The 24,351-nt window shown below is 44.2% G+C and overlaps 1 protein-coding gene across 2 annotated transcripts in view; it reads left to right on the top strand.

Annotated features, from left to right (window-relative positions):
* The window catches only part of SH3KBP1 (SH3 domain containing kinase binding protein 1), a 465,279-nt gene that overhangs the window by 53,379 nt on the left and 387,549 nt on the right, over positions 1 to 24,351 (top strand). The window contains exon 1 of one of the 2 annotated variants that reach the window (XM_056558516.1): positions 11,165 to 11,301. The exons of the other annotated variant lie outside the window; for it this stretch is intronic. Coding sequence (XP_056414491.1) covers position 11,301 — 1 coding nt within the window. The 5' untranslated portion in view covers positions 11,165 to 11,300. Of the gene's footprint in view, positions 1 to 11,164; positions 11,302 to 24,351 lie in introns of those variants that run through there. 2 annotated transcript variants of the gene reach the window in all.

Below are 24,351 nucleotides of genomic sequence, written 5' to 3'. Positions count from 1 at the left end.
GAGCCCGCCGCAAAGCGGGATGGTCTTGCTGCGGCGGTAGTGACCAGGTCGTATCCACTAGCAACGGCTCACCTCTCTGGCTGCTGAAGATACTGAAGAAAGGCGAGGTACAAGGGAGTAGGCAGTAGCAAGGTCGGACGTAGCAGAAGGTCGGGGGCAGGCGGCAAGGTTCGTAGTCAGGGGAGATAGCAAGGGTACTGGTACACAGGCTTTTAAACACACAAGGAACGCTTTCACTGGCACTAAGGCAACAAGATCCGGCAAGGGAGTGCTAGGGAGGAGACTAGATATAGCCAAGGAACAGGTGGGAACCAATTAAGCTAATTGGGCCAGGCACCAATCATTGGTGCACTGGCCCTTTAAGTCTCAGGGAGCTGGCGCGCGTGCGCCCTAGAGAGCGGAGCCGCGCGCGCCAGCACATGACAGCAGGGGACGGGAACGGGTAAGTGACCTGGGATGCGATTCGCGAGCGGGCGCGTCCCGCTGTGCGAATCGCATCCCCAACGGCCAGGACAGAGCAGCGCTCCCGGTCAGCGGAACTGACCGGGGAGCTGCAGGGAAGGAGACGCCGTGAGCGCTCCGGGGAGGAGCGGGGACCCGGAGCGCTAGGCGTAACACTCACTTTACCATAAAATGTATGGCACAACCAAAAAAAATACTATTTGTGTGGAGAAATTAAAAGGAAAACCGCAATTTTGCTAATTTTGGAAGGTTTCGTTTTCACGCCGTACAATTTACGTAAAAATTTACGTTCTTTATTCTTTGGGTCAATACGATTAAAAGGATACCATGTTGCGCTTAAAAAAAATCGCAAACTGTTTAACGTAAATGTACTTGCTTTAATCAATGCCTACCTTTAAAGAGCCTTAAAGGGGTTATCCACCATAAGGTGATTTTAGTACGTACCTGGCAGGCAGTAATGGACATGCTTAGGAAGAGTCTGTACTTGTCTTGGGGCTAAATGACTATGTTGTGAGATTACCATAATACTGTGGCTAGCTTTTTGTTGCTGGTATTTCCTGTTGCAGTTTTCTTTTTTTGACTACAAATCCCACAATTCCATTTTCCTCCCTCCCACACATCAGCCACCCCACCCATTGAAACATAAATGAGCTGCATCCATTCAAAGACCTGTGGTTTTCAATCAGGGTGCCTACAGCTGTTGCATTAGTTGCAGATTGATCTCTCTCACACCAAGCGATCCCTCCACTCATTGAAGCAGACAGGCTCCCTGTCATCAGCTGACTAGTGAGTCAGGTCTCAGCCGTATTGCAACCTGGGAAAAATCTGAGACAACAGTAATTTTGTATACTGGTAAAAATAAATACTGGGGTGAAAATCACAGAAGAATTGTGAGACAACCGTCACACACAGGTACAGACACTATATTATGAACTACACTAACTTTACAGCCCCTGTAGCATAGTCAAATAAAAAAATCCTGGAATACCCCTTTAAAGGGGTACTCCGCCCCTAGACATCTTATCTCCTAGGGGATAAGATGTCAGATCGCCGCGGTGCCGCTACTGGGGATCCCCGGGATCCCCGCTGCGGCACTACGCTATCTTTACAGCACAGAGCGAGTTCGCTCTGCATGTAATGACGCGCAATACAGGGGCCGGAGCATCGTTACATCACGGCTCCGCCCCTCGTGACGTCACAGCCCGCCCCTTTCAATACAAGTCTATGGGAGGGGCACGGCAGTTGTCACGCCCCCTGCCATAGACTTGCATTAAGGGGACGGGCCGTGATGTCATGAGGGGTGGAGCCATGCCGTTACGCGGCTCCGTCCCCTGTATTGCCCGTCATTACGCACAGAGCGAACTCGCTCTGTGCTGTAATGATAGCGCAGTGCCGCAGCGGGGATCCCGGGGCTCCCCAGCAGCGGCACCGCGGCGATCTGACATCTTATCCCCTATCCTTTGGATAGGGGATAAGATGTCTAGGGGCAGAGTACTCCTTTAAAGGGGTATTCAAGTGAAAAACAATTTTTTTCATACCAACTGGCTCTAGAAAGTTAATCAGATTTGTAAATTCTATTAAAAAAAATCTTAATCCTTCCAGTACTTATTAGCTGCTGAAGTTGAGTTGTTCTCTATCTGACAACAGTGCTCTCTGCTGACACCTCTGTCTGTCTCAAGAACTGTCCGAAGCAGAAGAGGTTTGCTATGGGGATTTGCTCCTACTCTGGACAGTTCCTGAGACAGACAGAGGTGTCAGCAGAGACCACTGTGGTCAGACTGAAAAGAACAACTCAACTTCAGCAGCTGATAAGTACTGGAAGGATTTTATTTTTTTAATTGATGTAATTTACAAATCTGCTTAACTTTCTGGAGCCAGTTGATATGAAAAAAAAATAGTATTTCACCGGAGTACCCCTTTCATACATGATTAGGGATTAAATGATAAGCCAGAATCTCCTCCAACTGGTGAGTTTCCCATCTGTAAACAGCAGTTTCAGGGTTCTTTCCCCTTGTCAGTACAGAGCAGATGCTGGCTGGCTAGTGAGAGGTTCTCAATGTAAAACTAGGGGAGTAGGGTGTCTTCTTGAGAAGAATGCATAGAATCTTACAAACCTTGCAATGCTCCATGGGAAAAAAAAATATGCAAAGTAGCTCTACAGTGCTACAATGTCAATTGGACTTCTGGAAAATCTGCCAGGCAGCTGAAATACATATCCTGCCACCAAAGCCTCATTGGAGTAATGCTTAAAGGGTCTTTAAGGGTAGGACATTAATTGTAAGGGAGGCTACCTCCGGTAGATGACACCGTAGAGCAAGTTTTTTTCCTTCTAGAAATGTGCTACTTTGCATTTTATTTTACAGTGGAACATTGCATGCCTTGTAAGACCCCGTACACTAGTTTGATGATCTCAAGAAAACACAATACCCCCCTGGTCCCAATGTAAAGGGTTAAAATCTGTAGATTTTGATGTCGATTCACTTCATATCTAGTGGTGTGTGTAGAATGGGATTTGGGGTATCACTGCAAAATCTTCCATTCAGGCAGCCTGGTGGCAGCATTAGTTGTTGTCATTACCCATGAATAAGACACATCTTAGTAGAAATATTGTATTTCCTGAACAATTTGTCTTATCTCAGCCCATTAATCTCCCTACTATGCGGTCTAAAAATAGCTGTTTTCATTTGCGTTATCAGACAGATGATAGAAACTCCACGAATTGTCTACAAACGTTTAAATAATGAAATTATGAAATAGCTGTTATAAAATGGAGCATAAAATTTACATTCACAATATTTGAATAAACCCAAATGTTGCAGAACCACCATTAAAGTCCCAGTTATCATCGTAACTCACTCATATAGAACAATAAACTATAAAACTGTCATTGATGTTGATAAGTTATAACACTGTAAAAATGATTGGAATCTGTAAATATAAGTGATGCTTGGAGTGACATTTACATTTTCATTCCATTGCTGCCTAGTACATAGAGAGCCGAGATCAATGATGTTTCATCGGTGTTGGGTTTGTATGGCCCTTTATCTAAATACATATTGGTAAAATAAGTCATACAGGTCTGGTCAGTTGGGGGTGAAGGTTAAAATTAAGGGGTTGAGCCCGCTATCCTATTTATATACTATAAGTGTTAGTCGTGAGAAGTTTTTTTTGTGCAATTTTGGCAAACAACTTTCGTATTGTTATCCAGAGAGTTCTAATTTCGGTATAATTTTTGGCACTCAGGTGTGCTGGATAAGATGATTCACTCTGTTAGGAGCACAGATTTGCTCCGTTGTATAAGTGAGTCATAACATAACACCACGTATGAATATGCATTTTCCATTTTTGCAAAGTCTTTTTTTGATTCCAAAGTATAATTGTTATATATATAATATTGTAAAGGAATATTGTTATGTAACTTAACTTTTAGGAGGTTGGTGGAAGTTTTCGTGGTTGTTGTGAAACTATTACCATTGGTCCCCTTTGTTATAGGGCCTTTTGACGTTCATCTGCAGTATTCTTGCCACAGCCTCTTTTTAAAAAGTACCTGTCACCAAATAAACTGTTCTCAACTACCTCAGACTATGTTCCCTAACTACTCCTAAGACCCCTCCTGCCCTTAAGAACAATGTCAGAACTTTAAAAAACTCTTTATCTTACCTTTCTTCTTGCTCGCATAATGCAATCTCCCAGCAGGATAAAATGGCCATTTCCCAGCAGGCATGACATCACTGAAGCCTGCTGGGGGACCACTTCTGCCCTCACATTGTTGCAGCATTGTGATAAATAGAAGACCTCAGGCTCTGTGCATGTTTCCGTCTGTGCAGATTTCATTGAGGCTCTCCTTTAGCTGTCTGTCTGTGTGGCTTTCTGTGAGAATCTGTGGAGCTTTCACTTTCTGTGCAGCTGTCAATAAAGCTAAATGCAGAGAAACACTTCCTGAGTTTGGACTCCTGCTAGGTCTGGAGGAGACCAAACTCACTGTATTAATTGTGGCAGGGAACAGAACGGGGCCACCAAGTGGCTGTTTTTTGTATTACATTTTAAACATATTTATGTTGATAATTTTAAAAGCAAATCAATGGGAAAGTGTCTACTAATTAAGGAACACTATATTAAAAGTTTTATTTGGTGACAGGTACTATTTAAAGAAGAACCAGGAACTAGTGTATCTCTTAGCTAACTAAAGGCTGTAGTAAATGTTCCAAAACTGCACTCATTGATGCCATAACCTTCTAACATATGTTTGATTACTTTAACTGGTTAACCACCAAGGACGTGTATGCACATCCTTGTGCATTTATTGGGGTATGGCGCGGGCTCTCGACTCGAGCTCGCGTCATACTGGCCTCAGCTGATTCTTGTAGCTGAGGGGCAGCGTTAATATCCGGCTATTAACCCTTTAGATTGCCGCTGTCAAAGCTGACAGCGGCGTCTAATGGTACCTTTAACTGCTCCCTGGTGGTCCAATGGTTTGGATCGCCCCCCGCAGCACGATCGCACTTCTGAGGTAGCCGGAGGGCTTACCTCTGCTCCTGTGTCGGCTGCTGTGCTGTGAATGATAAAGCCTGGCACGACCAGGCTTTTTAGCAATCGAGTGCAGAGCACACAGATCAATGTGGTTCTATGGAACCACATTGATCTGTATGAGGAATCAAATGATTCTTGATCAAATGATTCAAATGATTCTGATGGCCGTCACGCCCCCTCCCATAGACTTGCCTTTAAGGGATTAACCTTTAAGGGGTTAAGTAACTTTTTTTTTTAAATTAATTTTTTAGTAGTATTGGTGGATACAAACATAGGACTCCATTTGATAAGGGAAAAATACCAATGTTTCCAATGTGCTGCACACTGTAACACATTGGAAACCCATGTGACCAAGTGTGCGGCTTTGTCTCCCAACATACTTAGTATCCCTTTTTGGAGATTGTACCTACATATACTTCTCTGAACGCTGGTATTTTTTTTCTTCTATTCCTACTGCATCAAACAGATCATTTATTATATGATTCCGGACCACCCTGCGCCCTCCACAAGTTGATGTCCTAGAGGACAGAGAACAGTTTATCTCTGAATTTTACATGCTGGAATGCTCTATTGGTGTTAGTGGAGGGGAACCAGCAGTTTCTGTGTGCCCCCCACATACACCGGGTGAGTAATTACTCATTGTACATCACAGTCAGTCTTGGGATTAAAGTGCTACCTTCCTTTTATCCATCCATTAAAGTGCTACCTTCCTTTTATCCATTACATTTAATAAGGGCAACTTTATGTTTTTTTGTCTGCTGATTTATTTAGCCACATTGCTATATTTTAGAAACATAACCAGAACATAAACAGAATTTTAAAGAGTTTTAGTTTGAGATGAGAAAGTTCAGAAGAGCGAGGCTTTCTAGTCTTGAACTTGAGATAGGCAGCGACGTCGCCTCCCTTTCCCACATAACCCTACCCTACTATATTCTTCCTTTTATCTCTTTTGCAGTGTTCCTCTTGCTCCTCTTTGCACAAAGGCGGAGTTAGTGGTCTTGCTGCTGGGTTGTTGCCCTTCTACGGCCTCTTCCACATCTTCTTATGTACTGGCCTGTCTCCTGGTAGCGCCTCCATGCTCTGGACACTACGCTAACAGATGCAGCAAGCCTGCTTGCCAAAGCTCGCATTAATGTGCCATCCTGGATGAGCTGCACTACCTGAGCCACTTGTGTGGGTTGTAGACTCCATCTCATGCTACCACTAGAGTGAAACACCGCCAGCATTCAAAAGTGACCAAAACATCAGCCAGGAAGCATAGGAACTGAGAACTGGTCTGTGGTCACCACCTGCAGAACCACTTCTTTATTGGGGGGTGTCTTGCTAATTGCCTATAATTTCCACCTGGTGTCTGTTCCATTTGCACAACAGCATGTGGAATTGATTGTCAATCAGTGTTGCTTCCTGAGTAGACAGTGTGATTTCACAGAAGTGTGATTGACTTGGTTACATTGTGTTGTTTAAGTGTTCCCTTTATTTTTTTTGAGCAGTGTATATTAAAAGTATGCATATTATGTTATTATCTACATTATATAAACAATTTTTGCAAATGACTAAATTGGGACTGCCAGAATCAAAAACTTTTTATATGTGGTACATCTTGGCAATACAATTAACCTTTCTAATATACTTCATAAAAAATGATTGCCTGTTTATAGAAATTATGGCTTAGATAAAAGACCACCAGGGAACCCCATACCATCCAGAATCCTGTCTGGCTGCAGCATCACCTTTGTCCCAGATGAAGCACAGTCTGGGACAAAATCCAGTAAGTGAGGGCGGGACTAGCACTCCCCTGTGCTCACTCCTGTCCTTTCAGACTCCTGTCTGAAAACAGAGAGAAGGGGGTTACAGAGCAGCCTTGAGTGATTGGATGAAGTGACCAAGCACAGCACAGCAGACTCAGGTAGTAAGTGAATGCGTGGGGGGGGGGGGGGGGGGTCTCTGTGCTTACATCCGACTTATCCCTTCCTGAGTAATGGATGTCAGAGTTTGTGAGCAGCAGAACAGAGGGATTTGTGAAAGAAGATAGACACATGAAAAAGACATGTAAAAAATCTGAATGACCTAGTGCTTAAAGGGGTACTCCGGCACTTAGACATCTTATCCCCTATCCAAAGGGGGATAAGATGCCTGATCGCGGGGGTCCCGCCGCTGGGGACCCCCGTGATCTTGCACGCCGCACCCCGTTTAAAATCAGTCCCCGGAGCGTGTTTGCTCCCTCCCATAGGCTTGCATTGAGGGGGGCTCCGGCCTTGTGATAGACAATAATCAGACCCGGAGTGAACACGCTTCGGGGACTGATTTTAAACGGGGTGCGGCGTGCAAGATCACGGGGGTTCCCAGCGGCGGGACCCCCGTGATCAGGCATCTTATCCCCTATCCTTGGATAGGGGATAAGATGTCTAAGCGCCGGAGTACCCCTTTAACACATGTTGCCATTATAATTTTTATTTTTCAGTGATATGCTTTAAGGGTCTTTTACGTGCGGCAGCTTTTAGTCAAATAGGCAGATTATTACCCTCTGTAAATGCCTAATGATGATGAGCGAACACTGATTTGTCAGCTGATCATACAGGTATGCGGACCTATAAACCATTCTTAGTTGGCAGCACATCTCCCCATGAAAACGGGATGTGCTGTTGGCAGTGATCTAAATACACAGCCATATGGACAATCCAGCGATCCCTTATGTGGCCATTTACTCTCAATAATTGGGCTGTATAAGAGATCCTTCTGCTTGTACATGGTGCTCATATCAGGCAGCCGTCTGTGAAATGACCCTTTCACTAAAGGCCTTTTGGTGTTAATAAAGTGATAACATTCGGTATTACTGTAGGCTTTTAAACAACATACTTATTTTGGACTAATCTGTAATACTAACCTGTCTTTTTTGGCCACTAGATGTCAGTACATGTGAAAACAGCATATTTTTTGTTTTCCTTTTTACTTGAATAAACATAGCATAATAAAACTGTGTAAAAAATTGGAAATTGTTTATTTTTGTCATGCATACTCTTTGTATGCCATTGTATGATTTTGGATATCAGATCCACATGATGACATTACATTTGGGGTCCCCTCATGGTTTCTGTCAATACAGTTGGCCACAGGCAGCTCACCTCTTGGCAAAATGATCCATTGAATGCATGCTTGAGCAGGGATGAACTTCTTTTTAAAAATCAACTTATATATCCATAATAATGGAAAGTACCGTATTTATCGGGGTATACCACGCACCGGCCTATAACACGCACCCTCATTTTACCAAGGATATTTGGGTAAAAAAAGTTTTTTACCCAAATATCCATGATAAAATGAGGGTGCGTGTGTGCGCGTGTATACCCCTATATACCCCCAGGAAAGGCAGGGGGAGAGAGGCCGTCGCTGCCCGCTTCTCTCCCCCTGCCTTTCCTGGGGTCTAGAGCGCTGCTGTCGGCCCTTTTCACCCCCTGGTTATCGGCGCCGCTGCCCGTTCTGTCCCCCTGACTATCGGTGCCGGCGCCGATAGCCAGGGGGAGAGAAGGGACAGCGGCACCCATTGCCGGCGCCGCTGCCCCGTTGCCTCCCCCCATCCCCGGTGGCATAATTACCTGAGTCCGGTCCGCGCTGCTCCAGGCCTCCGTCGTGCGTCCCCAGCGTCGTTGCTATGCACGGCGCGGCGCTCTGACGTCATGCGCCGCGCCGTTCAGCGCATAGCAATGACGCCGGGGACGCACGACGGAGGCCTGGAGCAGCGCGGACCGGACTCAGGTAATTATGCCACCGGGGATGGGGGGAGGCAACGGGGCATAATTACCTGAGTCCGGTCCGCGCTGCTCCAGGCCTCCGTCGTGCGTCCCCGGCGTCATTGCTAGCCGCTTCTCTCCCCCTGGCTATCGGCGCCGGCAATGGGGCGCCGGCACCGATAGTCAGGGGGACAGAACGGGCAGCGGCGCCGATAACCAGGGGGTGAAAAGGGCCGACAGCAGCGCTCTAGACCCCAGGAAAGGCAGGGGGAGAGAAGCGGGCAGCGACGGCCTCTCTCCCCCTGCCTTTCCTGGGGGGGGTATCGGCGTATAACATGCACACAGACTTTAGGCAAAAAATTTTAGCCTAAAAAGTGCGTGTTATACGCCGATAAATACGGTAATTTGATTCTAACACTTTAGTCTTAGAACCAATGTTGGCCACTAGTGAGCATATTCAAAATTCTTTACATAGCAGCATTATGGTCCTATTGGGTATGTTTGCACCAGTATATATTTCCTCCACGTTGGACCAGGTAAGTTGAATCTACGACTGTCTGAGAATTTTTTTACTCAAACTACAAGAGCCCTTTTATAAGTCAGTGAGGTGCACTAAGTGTGTAACCCTTGTAATATAGCTCCATCACGTGGTTGTGGTTTCAGACATTCTCATTATTCCAAATGTAAAATTCTATCCTTTTATGTTTTACGTTTTTTGAATAGGAGAAATAAAAAGAAATAGGCAATAAAACATTTTATGAATTTCTTTACTAAAATGAATCCCCTGTTTGGTCTAGCACATGATGATATTGGAAAGAAAGTGTAACACTCACGTTTCTGAAGACAGGACTCCGGTGTATGTGGATCCGCTGGACCTGTGTGGCAGATGACTCTGACCGTGCCAGGGAGCGGAGTCTATGGTGCCGCTGGTCTTCACCAGAGCCTGCCGCAAAGCAGGATGGGCTTGCAGCTGCAGGCGACACCCAGGTCGCTACCCCCGGCACGGCTCGACCACACAGGCGGCTGAGGAGATGCGAAGCACAGAAGGGATGAGACAACTTGTAGTCTGGATAGCAGTCGGTCAGGGCAGGCAGCACAGTAGCGTAGTCGGGACGTAGCAGAAGTTCAGTAGGCAGGCTTCAGAGAAGCAAGGTCAAGTTCACAAGAGCAGGAGATCTGGTACACGGCAAGGCAATACTATGGAACGCTTTCACTAGGCACAAGGAAACAAAGATCTGGCAGAGAACTGAGGAGGGTGGAGGAATTTATCAACAAGACACAGGTGGTTACACGAATAAGCGTACTGGCCCTTTAAATCTTAAAGCTCCGGCGCGCGCACTCCCTAAGGGACGGGGACATGCGCGCCGGAGCAGAGAGGCGAAAGCAGAGGCAGGGGAAACACCCGGAGAGTGACGAACTGGGGCTCGCATGCGGGGTGCGTCCCGCAATGCGAGTCCCAGCCCCATCGGCAGCAGAAGGTAAGGGGACCATGCGCTCGCGGCCAGTGTGTGAGGCCGGAGCGCAAAGCGTAACAGAAAGACTATATTTTAGGTTTAGATATAGGTGTGAGGTGAAACTTGTTGATATTTGGATTATTTCATGAACACCTGACACAACTGCTAACACATTTGTATAACATAGTATATAATTTACTACTACATTCAAGAATAGAGTTTCTCTACAGTGCAGAGGATCTTAGCAGAGCAATACTTTTTTTTTTTTTTTATCAAATTGTGTTAATTTGGCCAAGAAACATCCGCGTTGTTGTTTACTTGACTGAAGTGGTGCCTACTTGCATTAAAAGTTTGAGTTTTGTCGGCAGAAATAGCCTTTGGGGTATTGTAGCACTTGAAGAATATCTAAAAATATTATGATGTGATCATTGTAATGGCAAAATGCAACAGGGCCGAGATTAATTGGCGAGTCAAGGAAGATAAATTGTCTGCTTTCTGCTTTTTATGTGCAGACAGCTTCATAGCTTCCTCTCCTAAAGCTGCTGGCAGGCGTTTTATAACACAAACCTCCCTACGGCTTTTATATTTATTTATTTTTCTAGGACAGCGATGGCTGTTGGGTGGGCTCATCACTTCATGCTAACCATCTATGAAAGTCACTATTATTAGTAGGAAATTTATGATGATAATAATTTACCCTCTCAGGAGGACAAGCTGGTAATGATATCATTAAATAGGCTCTAAACCTTTTTATTTATAAAGCAGTGGCCCTCTTCTTTTGGCTTCCCACCCGATGCTAATTCTATAAACTACTGTGCCCTGGTGGCACCAACCATGGCAAACTATTACTGACTCTTAAGATAATAGCAACCAATCAGATCACTTCTTTCATTTTACAGAGGCCTTTTCAAAAATGAAAGAAGTGATCTGATTGGTTGCTATGGGCAACTCAGCAACTTTTCCTTTGGACAGTTGCCCCATATGTCTAAGGCCAGGTTGGCATCTGCATTGGAGCTATGTTCAGGGAACACCGCAGAATCTGCTAAAATGACGAGACAGATTTTTTCATTGCTCAACTTCCTCAAAACGGCGGGGACCAGATGGAAATCAAACGGACCCCATTCAAAGTCAGTGGACCCGTCGGGACTTGTTGGTGTCTGTTGTGTAACAGACAGTCCAGCTCCGTTGTTTGTATCATGAACAGACACTGTGACAGAGCTCCCAATGGAGCTCTGATGCAGATGTGAACTTAGTCTAAGGTTAGGATCACATGTGTCATATTTTGCTGTCTATTTTTCTACCCATTGAAGTCAATGGGTAGCAAAATATGCAGCTGAGTTTGCTACCCATTGCCTTCAATGGGTAGTAAAATATGCAGCAGCAAATATGCAGCAAAATGTGGAATGTGCGACCCTTCCAATATGTACAATATCCCTTTTAGCCAAAGGGATTTTTGAAATAAGAAAATAAATCTGTCTGATCCACTTATCTGTTGATTCCTCAGTTCACTGAAAGACACAAAAAATGCCATAACTTCCTCAATGCTGGGATCCAACCACTAGGATCTTAACCTGCCCCTTAGGTATTATTTCTGTATAATAGCACTGTGCTATGGGAGCATTATTCAATGGAAGGCCCTTGATATTTTAGGCATCTGTATGATTTCAGAGATCTGACCCAAACCTAACAATTATTGCATATCCTAGCTATACACAATGAGGGAGATTTATCAAAACCTGTCCAGAGAATCAGATCGCTTCTTTCTTTTTTTTTAAAACACCTCTGAAAAATGAAACAAGCGATCTAATTTGTTGCTATGGGCAACTCAGCAACTTTTTCTCTGGACAAGTTTTGATAAGTCTCCCCCATATAACTTTCTGTAGGGTGAAAACTGCCTAAGGGTATGTTCACACGTGCAGATTTTGCTGCAGATTTTGCTGCAGATTTTAGATGGGTAGGAAAATGCACATGTGAACGTACCCTTAAAGGAAATCTGTCATCATTATCACCCACACTAACCTGTCATACAGGCTTGTAGTGCAGGTGATACTGATCAAAATGATACTTACAATGTCCTGACTGGCCCACCCGTTGCAAGGTTATCACTGTTTTTCTTTTTATGTAAATTAGGTCCTTTGGGCATGGGCGGAGCTAGGACCAGAGCTCTGGGCACCCCACGTGATCTTCTGCCAGGTGGGCGCTCTGCCCGGCTCTCGCAGCACGGCACATGCAAGTACCCCCAGAAGCAGAGTCAATTTCAGCCTCATTCATCCTCATGCCTTTGTGCATCCTCACACTTTACTGCTGGCTGCGGGCTAAAACTGATGCCGCTCCCGGGTGTACTCTGGGAGCGGCGCATGCACTGTGGCGAAAACCTGCCGCAAGAGCAGGGAGGGAGGCCGTGCATATTGATGAGCAGTGCGGAAAGATCATGTGGGGTGCCCGGAGCTCCGGTCCTAGCTCTGCCCATGCCCCAAGGACCTAATTTACATAAAAAGAAAAACAGCAATAACGGCGCAATGGGTGGGCCATTCAAGACATTGTAAGTATCATTTTGATTATTATCATCCGCACTACAAGCCTGTATGACAGGTTAGTGCGGGTGATACTGATGACAAAATTCCTTTAAAGAGGTTATCCAACATTTTGTTTGACTTTGGCATAGATTGTGGAAAGATTTTGTCCATTATCCTCTAAAACCATCATTATTTGTTCTAGCCAAGTTTTGTGTTTCATTTAATGAGGGGTGTGGCATCATGGGAAATGGCCATTGCTTCAAATGTGACCTACTACACAAATATATGCCACAATTTAGTTACTGGTCTTCTATACAAACTTTAAGTTGGCATAAAAGTTAGACAAGTCTAAAACTATAACTAGATGTTCTAAAACTCACAGATTTGTCAAACAGCATAAGTTGCTCTGAAAAATTTGCCACAACCTTAAAAAGTCTAGTTTCCTTTTATACTATCTAGCTTTTTTACAGCATAAACTATTAAAAAAGCTAGATAGTATAAAAGGAATTGCATATCATTGATCAATGTATGTAATAGTGCATGTAATAGTGCCCTATGAAGACGTGAAAAAATGTGTAAAAAAAAAAAAAGTGAATTAACCCCTGCCCTAACAAAAGTTTGAACCCCCCCCCCATTTAAATAAAAGAAAATAAAACCTTTTTTTATCAATATAAAAAAAAGCCCTTCCTTTAATAAAAGCTAAAAAAAAAACACACCCCTTTTTCCCAGAAAAAAAAAAACCATGTTACATGACATAGAAAAAAGTATTGGTAATTGGTATTGGTGAGTACTTAAAAAAAGTAGCGGTACTTGTACTCGGTCTTAAAAAAATGGTATCAGGACATCCCTAGTTCCAGCTATATGTTAGCATCGTTTAAAAAAAAAAAAAGACATGCTGACGTATACCTGTGGTGACCATGCAATTAAAGGAGAACTCCAGAATATAAAAATTATCCCCCCATACTGCCGACATAAAAAAATAAAGATGTACATACCTTCCTCCGCTCCCCTGGGGCCTCCGGTAACCGTCTCCGGTCTCCGCTACGATCCTCTTCCTGGTTGCCAGTGGTCGGCGAGTCATACTGCGCTCAACCAATCACCAGCCGCAGCGAAGTCCTGACTCGGCCGGCTATAGGCTGAGCAGCAGTGTGACGTTTTCGGCTCAGCCTATTGCCGGCCGAGTCGGGACTTCACTGCGGTCGGTGATTGGCTGAGCGCATTATGACTCGCCGACCACTGGCAACAAGGAAGAGGATTGTGGCGGAGACTGGAGCCGGTTACCGGAGGCCGGGGGGAGCGGAGGAAGGTATGTACATCTTTATTTTATGACTGCCGGCAGTATGGGGGACAATTTTTATATTCTGGAGTTCTCCTTTAACCCGATAACGACCATGGACGTCTATACTCGTCCAATGGCCGTTACTGGGGTATGACGCGGGCTCCCGACTCGAGCCCGCGTCCTACCGGCCAGCCCCCAGCTGATTCCTGTAGCTGGGGGCCGGCGTTAATGGCAGACATGCGGCGATCGCCGCGGCCGGCTATTAACCCTTTAGATCGCCGCTGTCAAAGTTGACAGCGGCGTCTAAAGGTGCCTGTATACAGTCCCTGGTGGTCCAGTGGGGTGTATCACCCCCCCGCAGCGCGATCGCGGGGGAGCGATCCACTACTGAGGTAGCCTGAGGGCTTACCTCTCCTGCTGCGGCGGCTCCGGCTCTCTGAATGATAAAGCCTGGCAGGGCCAGGCTTTATCAATCGAGCGCAGAGCACGCAGATCATTGTGGTTTTATGAAACCACAATGATCTGTATGAGGAATCTAATGATTCCTCCTAAAAGTCCCCTAAGGGGACTAAAAGTGTAAAAAAATAAAAAATTAAAAAAAAGTTTAAAAACACACACATTAACCCCTTCTTTATTAAAAGTTTAAATCACCCCCCTTTTCCCAAATTCCATATAAAAAATATGTAACCATAATAAAAATAAACATATGTGGTATCGCCGCGTGCGTAAATGTCTGAACTATAAAAATATATCATTAATTAAACCGCACGGTCAATGGCGTACACGCAAAAAAATTCCAAAGTCCAAAATAGCGTATTTTTGGTCACTTTTCATACCATAAAAAAAGGAATAAAAAGTGATCAAGAAGTCCAATCAAAATAAAAATGGTACCGATCAAAACTTCAGATCACGGCGCAAAAAATTAGCCCTCAAACCACCCTGTACGTGGAAAAATAAAAAAGTTATAGGGGTCAGTAAAGGACAATTTTAAATGTATAAATTTTCCTGCATGTAGTTATGATTTTTTCCAGAAGTACGAGGAAATCAAACCTATATAAGTAGGGTATCATTTTAATCGTATGGACCTACAGAATAAAGATAAAGTGTAATTTTTACCGCAAAATGTACTGCCTAGAAACAGAAGCCCCCAAAATTTACAAAATGGTGTTTTTTCTTCAATTTTGTCGCACAATGATTTTTTTTTTCCGTTTCGCCATAAATGTTTGTGTAAAATGACTGATGTCATTCCAAAGTAGAATTGGTGGCGCAAAAAATAAGCCCTCATATGGATTTTTAGGTGCAAAATTGAAAGGGTTATGATTTTTAAAAGGTGAGGAGGAAAAAACGAAAGTGTAAAAACAGAAAAATGCTTGGTCCTTAAGGGGTTAAGTTTAATACAGTAAAGTTGTGGGATTAGGAAGTGGCCCAAATGTATTTATCAGCTGACATTAAAGTAAATAAACCTGTTGTGTTCACCACAGTATGACGGATACAGTATCTCACGTAAGGGAGTTCACCCCTCACAGTTTTGTAAATATTTTATGATATCTTTTCATGTGACAATGAAGAAATGACAGTCTGCTACAATGTAAACTAGTGAGTGCACAGCCTGTATAACAGTGTTTAATGTGCCCCCTCAAAATAACTCAACACCATTAATTTCTAGACCTTGGCAGACCCTATGTTGTTAGTGTTGCAATGTCTTAGGTGTAAATGGGGAGTGAAGTCCTGGAAAAAAAGTGAAGGAACTCACCCATGATTTCCACTCAAGGGCTGGTCCTGCAGGACTCCTGCTAATGGGAACACTGTTCCTGCTGTGGAAAACAGCAGGAACTCTGTTCTCATGCATTCCTGCATGACTTGAGCCCTGGGAGCAGGTGTTTTAAATTTGGTGTTCTTCTTTTCACACACTCTAATACTGGGAACTGAAAGTTCAACATGACACCTCATGGCAAAGAACTCTCTAAGCATCTGAAAATAATTGTTGCTGTACATAAAGATGTCCTAGGCTATAAAAAGATTGCCAAGACCCTAAAACTGAGTTGCAGAATGGTGGGCAAGACCATACAGGGGTTTTACAGGACAGGTTCCTCTTAGAACAGGCCTCGCCAATGTCAACCAAAGAAGTCGAGTGCAAGTGCTCAGCGTCATATCCAGAGGTTGTGTTTGGGAAATAGTATATAAGCGCTGCTACCCTTGCTACAGAGGTTGAAGAGGTGGGGGGGTCAGCCTGTCAGTGCTCAGACTATACACAGCGTGCTGCATCAGATTGGTCTGCATGGTTGTCATCACAGAAGGATGCTTCTTCTAAAGATGATGCACAATAAATCCCACACACAGTTTGCTGAAGACAGGCACACTAAGGACATGGATTACTGGAACCATGTCCTGTGATCTGACAAGACCAAGATAAACTTAATTTGTTCACATGGTGTCAAGCATGAGTGGCAGGAACCAGGTGAGGAGTGCAAAGCCAAGTGTGTCTTGCCTACAGTCAAGCATGGTAGTGGAGGTGTCAAGGTCTGGGCCTGCATGAGTGCTGCTGGCATTGGGGAGCTACATTTCATTGAAGGGACCATGAATGCCATCATGTACTGTGACCTACTCATGCAAAGCATGATTCCCTCGCTTCAGAGATTGGGCCACATGGCAGAATATCAACATGAAAATGACCCCAAACACACTTCCAAGATGACTACTGCCTTGCTAAAGAGCCTGAGGGTAAAGGTGATGGGCTGATCTGAGAGGAACCTGTCCTGTAAAACCCCTGTATGGTCTTGTCATGCATGCCTCCAGACCTAAAGCCTATTGAGCATCTGCTGGGCATCCTTAAACAGAAGGTGGAGGAGTGCAAGGTCTCTAACATTCACTATCAAGATGTTGTCTTGGAGGAGTGGAAGAGAACAGTAGCAACCTTTCCAGCAGACAAACTTATCCCCTATCCACTGGGACCCCCACAGTCACCTTTATGGGGCCCGACTCTGCTTCACTAAAGCGCGTCTCATAGCCAGCGTGGAAGCTGGTCAAAACACGTCCCCTCCATTCATCTTCATGTGAAAGGCGGTGACACAGCGTTCGCGTGTCTCCGCTTCTCCCGTAGAAATGGAGGGGGGCGTGTTTCGACCAGCTTACGTGCAGGGTGCAAAATGTCATCACAGCAGCAGAGCCGGGGCCAAACCCCCGGGAGATCGCGGGGGTCCCAGCGTTCGGAGGGGGGGGGGTCCCAGCAGCTGTACCGCCTGCGATCAGACACTTACATACTTTACATTATAGCAAAGCGTAATTTCTTCGGTGTTGTCACATCAAAAGATATAATAAGATATTTACAAAAATGTGAGGAATGTGCTGTATAGCTGAGGCACACAGCATTAAAGTTGTGTTGACTTCCTTACAAAGTACGGGGCCAGTTGTTGTTCAAAATGTATAGTGCATGTCCACCTAATGAGCAGATTACTGGCTTTGTCATTCTCCACACAGCCTGTTTTCTGCTTAGAGATTCTTTTTAAAGGGTTAGTCCAGTTTTAAAAAACTTATCCCCTATCCGCAGGCTAGGGGTTAAGTGTTAGAATGTAGAGAAGGGGAGGGGGGTGTCTGACATCTGGGTCTACCTGCGTTCTCCTGCCCGGCGCCCCGGCTCTCCCCATAAATGAAGCTGTGTCGACCATAGCACGAAACAGTTGCCTACACACCCCCTCCATGCATCTCTATGGGAAACCTGGAGATACAGCGCTCGTGTATCTCCGGCTCCTCCATAGAGACACATTGAGGTGGCGCTTCGGCCACCACTTTGTGCCGTTGTCGGCACACTTTGTGAATGGGGAGAGACGGAGTGTCAGGCAGAAGATCGGGGGAAGTCCCAGAGGCCGAACCCCCCTCGATCGGACACTTTTCCACTAAGGAAGTGTTATAGGGGATACGTTTTTTTTTTTTTTTTTTTTTATACTGGACTCTTTTAACTACAGAGCAGCCAAATAAAATGGTTATCTGCTTATCAGGGAAGAAACTGGACCTCTGCAGTAACATGGCTTGTTTGTAATGTAAATCTGGATTGTGAGAAAAGAAGGAACTGTGAGGAGGAAGGAAACTCGTTCATTCTGTGTAGGGTTTGCCTACAGCAACAACAAGGGGAACACAAGGAAGATAAAAGATAATGAAGAAAAGTTTGTGTCTTGTGCATTTTTTTCAATTGACATTACTTAGTCTTCTTTTTCTCTCTGTACAGTAGTTTAGCCTCTGATCACATCTGCATTGTAGCGTCTGTTTATAATAAAATCCACAATGCTGGATTCATGCATGGCAGACACCACTGGTGCCCAACAGAACCATTGTACTTACAGAGGGTACTTTTGGGTTCCACTCAAGTGACCAGTGTAAGAATTATGTGAGGAACACCACCAGTGGGGTCTTTTACATAATAAAAATTAGGTAAAATAGTATTTATTCATTGATTTATAATTTTTTTTAACAAAAAATGACTACACTTAGAATTGTAGGTGTTTTCTGAGTCATTGATGGTCTGTTTATAGAATAAGCCACTGTTATAGGATCAACTGGAGCCTTTTTCTGGCACCCCTGCCAGTCAGCGGATTAAAGAGATTGTGATTCTTGTGCTGCGGCTTCTTCACTGCTGTGGTTGCCGATCATAGTTCTGTCCTAATGGAGCAGTAGAAATAAAATAAAAAAGACCAGTAAAAAACTACAGTAAGTACTATGCAATAGGTAGTTCCTTATACAGAATTCTGAAGACCACAGCTGTACTTCCTCTTTATGCTGCATATTCATCCCTTAATAAAGGAAGCTAACAGGGGAAGCATGGGGGGGGCGGAAGAACATTTCAATACATATCTCTTAAGTATAAACAAACGCGTGACTATGTAATAAGGGTTTCAAGTATTACTCATCACCGAATCTTCATCCAAATCCTATTCGCTGTAGGTCCTGTAAACTATCACATGGTAATATTTTACTCTTTGATCCTTAGCCAGTGGAAAAAAGCCTAAATGAGTGGACAGATTTATGACTGAGTTGAAATAATTTGGATTTATTTAAAGGGGTATTCCAGGCAAAAACTTTTTTTTATATATCAACTGGCTCCGGAAAGTTAAACAGATTTGTAAATTACTTCTATTAAAAAATCGTAATCCTTTCAATAGTTATTAGCTTCTGAAGCTTTCTGTCTAACTGCTCAATGATGATGTCATGTCCTGGGAGCTGTGCATGATGGGAGAATATCCCCATAGGTCCCGGGACGTGAGTCATCAGAAAGCAGTTAGACAGAAAAAAACAACTCAACTTCAGAAGCTTCCGGTAATAACTATTGCAAGGATTAAGATTTTTTAATCGAAGTAATTTACAAAGCTGTTTAACTTTCCGGAGCCAGTTGATATATAAAAAAAAGTTTTGGCCTGGAATACCCCTTTAATGCCAGTGTTCCTGATAATTATAAGCCTCTTAGCAGAAAGTGACTTAGATTGCTCTCAAATATTTCCTAGTGAGATGAGAAATAAGCATGCGTTGTCCAATCACAGGTAGCACGCCACTTGTCACTTTTTACTCATAATTATTATGAAATTGATCCATGTAGTATGGCATCTATAATTGTTGGAAAAAGAATCCTGCATGCACCGCTAGTATTGGGGTGAATTCCTACCACGATTGACAGATAACTTAATATCCATCGTGCCTGTTACCGTGACAGTGCTTTGCGTAACCCTCGAACCGGTAGCTCTATTCGAGAACCACTATGCCTGAACCTTTAACAGGTCTTTTCGTAACCGTCGAGCCTGTAGACATGACAGGTCTTTTCGTAATCATCTTACCTGTAGGTGTGACAGTTCTGTGTGTAACCCTCGTGCCTGTACATGTGACAGGTCTGGCATAACCATTGTTTCATTTTTTTATTTATTTAACTGTCATGAATCTATAACTCAGAAAGCGTGTTAGTGCAAATAACTACGCAGTGTATCCCACTTCAGGTGTGGTAGGTATGACAGGACAACAACCCTTATGCGCCATGCCGTTGTTGTTGTTCTGAAAGCGTGTCATTAACAACAACTCTGCAGTACATCCTCCTCAAGCCATGTTAGGTATAAAGAGTATACAGCCACCTGTATGTTGTGATGTTATTGCCCTGAAGACGTGTCAGTGACAACAACTGCGCAGTGTATTTCTCTGCGCACGAGGCAGGTATGATGTGTATACCATCTACTGTCTATGAGTCGTGATATTGTCGCTCTGAAAACGTATCGGTACTAACGACTATGCATTGTATCCCCTGCAGACGTGGCAGGTATGATGGTCATACCACCACCTATGTGTCGTGATGTTATTGTTCTGAGACGTGACCATAACAACAAGTGGTCTGTGAATTCCCCTGCAGCTGAGTCGCGTATTATCGGTATACTACCGCCTATGTGCGGTGATGTTGTCGCTCTGAAAACATGTTAGTAACAACAACTATGCAATGTATCCCCCTGCAGACGTGGCAGGTATGATGGGTATACCACCGACTGTGTCTTGATGTTATTGTACTGAAGGCTTGACCATAACAACAACTGCTCAGCGAATTCCCCTGCAGCCATATTGCGTATGATCGGTATAGAATCGCCTATGTGTGGTGATTTCGCTCTGAAAACGTGTCAGTAACAACAACTATGCAATGGGTCCCTCTGCAGACTTGGCAGGTATAATAGGTATACCACCGCCTATGTGTCATAATGTTGTCGCTCTGAAGACGTGTCAGTGACAAAAACTGCGCAGTGCATCCCCCTGCAGAGGTGTCAGGTACGAAGGATAAACCACCACCTATGTCATGTCATGATGTTGCAGTGAAGATGCATCAGTACCAACGACTATGCAATGTATCCCCCTTCATATGTGGCAGCTACGAAGGAGACACCACTTATGTGTCGAAATGTTTTTGCTCTGAAGACGTGTGATTAACAACAATGGTGCGGTGCATCCCCCTGCAGACGTGGCAGGTACGAAGGGTATACGACCGCCTATGTGACGTGATATTGTTGCTTTGAAAAACGTGTCTGTAACAACAACTATGCAATGTATCCCTCTGCAGTTGTGGCAGGTATGAGGTGTATACACCACCTATATGTCATTATGCTGTTGCTCTGAATATGTGTCAGAAATGAGCAACCATGTCGAACGACCCCATGCGGAAGTGGCAGGTATGATGGGAAACAACCGTAATACTATGAGCCTATAAACTGTATGATGCCATGTGCAATATAAATGCCCTGAGTGCCTGAATCCAATGCACAAGTGCATGTGCAGCATAAAACACCACGAGTACACATACCGTGTGAATGCTCTGAGTGTATGAAGGACAGGAGCGTATGAACAGTGTGAATACCCTGATCGCAAGACCGTATGACCACCATGAATATGAAAAGCACAAATGCCATGAGTACCCGACCAGTAACAGCTAAGAATGTTTAAACAGCATAGATGCTACGAGCGTGTGAACAATATCGTATGACGAAAGGAGTGCCGTGAGCGTATGATCTGTATAATTGCCAAGAGCATAAGGGCCTTATAAATGCCATGAGTGTGTGGCCAGTGAACCGCCATGAATGTATAAAAACAGTATAAATTACTACGAGGCTATGAAATGCATATCATGAGCATAAGAATCGTGTAGACACCAAAATTGCATGAACAATATAACTGCCATAAGCGTAGGAACAGAATCATGTAATAACTACTATGAGCTGGTGAACAATCTAAATACTGTTACTAATAAGTATAAATGCAATGAGCCTTGCATTGAGGGGACATGCGTGACGTCACACGAGGGCGGAGTCCTGACGTCACGGACTTCCGTTCTCGGAGTCGCGACTCAGACCCTCCTGCGGTTCCGGTGAGAACACAGATGGTTGCCGCAAGCAATAATGCGGGGGTCCCCAGCGGTGGGACCCCCGCGATCAGACATCTTATCCCCTATCCTTTGGATAGGGGATAAGATGTCTAGGGTGGCAGTAACCCTTTAACCTGTATTTAGCTTTTTTTTGGCTACATTTCTTCCTTTAACTGTTATGACCAGTATTCCTTATGCGCTTTATGTGTGTGTTGTACGGTAGATGCATGATTAGATCAATGCTAAATGTACTAGCGGCAAGCCACAGGATATCCTGCCCTCAGAGGCTGACTGCATGTGACACAGGAGTAATATTCATTTGTGTTACTTAAAACATCTTCTTGTTCATGAGCTGCTGGTTGTAAATTAGAAAATCCAGTAAACCCACAGTGGGGGGAAAGGATAAAAAAGTGAGAAAATCTATTGTGAAATCTGAGTGATTCACTGATTCGCCTTATCCAATATGAGAATCAGCTAGTTTGAATCTCATGTATTCACTGTAGTAAATTATTGTGAACGGTTTTTAAACTTGAAAATTTTGGAGCATATCATGTAAATAAGTGGTAAAAAATCTGGAAAATCTACATGGTTTAAAAAGTAATGCACTTGCGCCAGTTTTCACATAAGCGCCAAAATCTGTGCCAAAAAAAATCTAAGCAGGTTTTTATGATGATAGAATCAAACTTGCCTCAAAATATGCACCAAATATCGACCTGTTTACGACATGGGAAAAAGTTGTCATGCATGAAGCCAAGCCACTTTTTGTAAACAATGGTGAAAATGCAATTCACCCTCAATTCTTAGTGAATTTCGTTTCATTAGTGAAATCTTTTCATTCCCCCGTGTATTTGTTAAAACCATTTGGACCATCTTAACCCCTTAAGGAAATTGGACTTACATGTTCTTCCTGGTGCCTTGGTACTTAAATGGAAGCACAAGCATGACTAGAAAATAGGTGGCACTACAATCAAAAAAATACAGTGATATAAAACTTAAATGAGGCTTACCCGGTGTATGTGAATGGCCTTGACCACGAACACCTAGGCATGACAGTAGTTGGGGGTAACATCAACTTATTCTGCTGTAGGGGGATGTGGAATCACTCTAGACCCTCCCCCTCTCCTGGTTTGCCTCATGTCCTCATGGATAGGTATATACACTGGCATTTTTATCTCAGAACCAAGATAGGCATTTAAGCATTGGGCAATTGAAACAGTTCACGAGTTGTAACTTACAAGAAAAGCAACATGTTTCTGAAGTTATACATAAGAGCAACCTCTATCGTCAGGCATGATTCATATTACAATATATATCCATTTTATACATCTTACCTTCATTTGGTACTTAAATGGGCACAGTCAATTGCAAAAACCTTTTATATAATGTAGATAATAACAATATATGAATGTTTTTAATATACATTTTTTATTTTTTTTGTAGGGTGTAGCTTTTTGTGTGAAAAAACGCTGTCTTGCACCTGCAGCTATTGGGTGTTTGGGTCAGCTGGGACAAAATACAGGAAGTGTGGGCAGGACAAGCAGGGCTTTGTGTAGGCTCCTTGATTGTCAGTCAGCCTGCTGAGTCAGGGTCATGTCACAGAGCCTCAGTGTACATAGCCCTGTTTGTCCTCACTGCAGAGCCTTGCTTGTCCTCACTGTACAGAGCCCTGCTTGTCCTCATTGTGCAGAGCCCTGCTTGTCCTCATTGTGCAGAGCCCTGCTTGTCCTCAGTGTACAGATCCCTGCTTGTTCTCACTGCACAGAGCCCTGCTTGTCCTCACTGTACAGAGCCCTGCTTGTCCTCATTGTGCAGAGCCCTACTTGTCCTCATTGTGCAGAGCCCTGCTTGTCCTCAGTGTACAGAGCCCTGCTTGTCCTCATTGTGCAGAGCCCTGCTTGTCCTCAGTGCACAGAGCCCTGCTTGTCCTCAGTGTACAGATCCTTGCTTGTTCTCACTGCACAGAGCCCTGCTTGTCCTCAGTGCACAGATCCCTGCTTGTCCTCAGTGTACAGAGCCATGCTTGTCTTCAGTGCACAGAGCACTGCTTCTCCTCAGTGTGCAGAGCCCTGCTTGTCCTCAGTGTACAGGCCCTGCTTGTCCTCAGTGGACAAAGCCCTGCTTGTCCTTAGTGCACAGAGCCCTGCTTGTCCTCAGTGTAAATAGCCCTGCTTGTCCTCAGTACATATAGCCCTGCCCTGCTTGTTCTCAGTACACAGAGACCTGCTTGTCCTCAGTGCACAGAGCCCTGCTTGTCCTCAGTACATAGAGCCCTGCCCTGCTGGTCCTCCATATATAGAGCCCTGCATGTACTCAGTACACAGAGCCCTGCTGTTTTTTAACCCAAAAATGTATTTCTTAAATGTATATTACAACCATGCATAACATTTTATTATCTACATTATATAAAAGGTTTTTGCAAATGACAGTGCCCATGACAATGTACCTACCTGACGCTCTAAAAAACTTTTGACATGTCCTAGTGACGTGTCAAAAGTTTTGATTAGAGAGCACT

This window comes from Hyla sarda, chromosome 2 (genome assembly GCF_029499605.1).
Source record: "Hyla sarda isolate aHylSar1 chromosome 2, aHylSar1.hap1, whole genome shotgun sequence".
Classification (NCBI taxonomy): Eukaryota; Metazoa; Chordata; class Amphibia; order Anura; family Hylidae; genus Hyla; species Hyla sarda.
The sequence above is the reverse complement of the archived record's forward strand: the minus strand, read 5'-3'. Positions and strand labels throughout refer to the sequence as shown.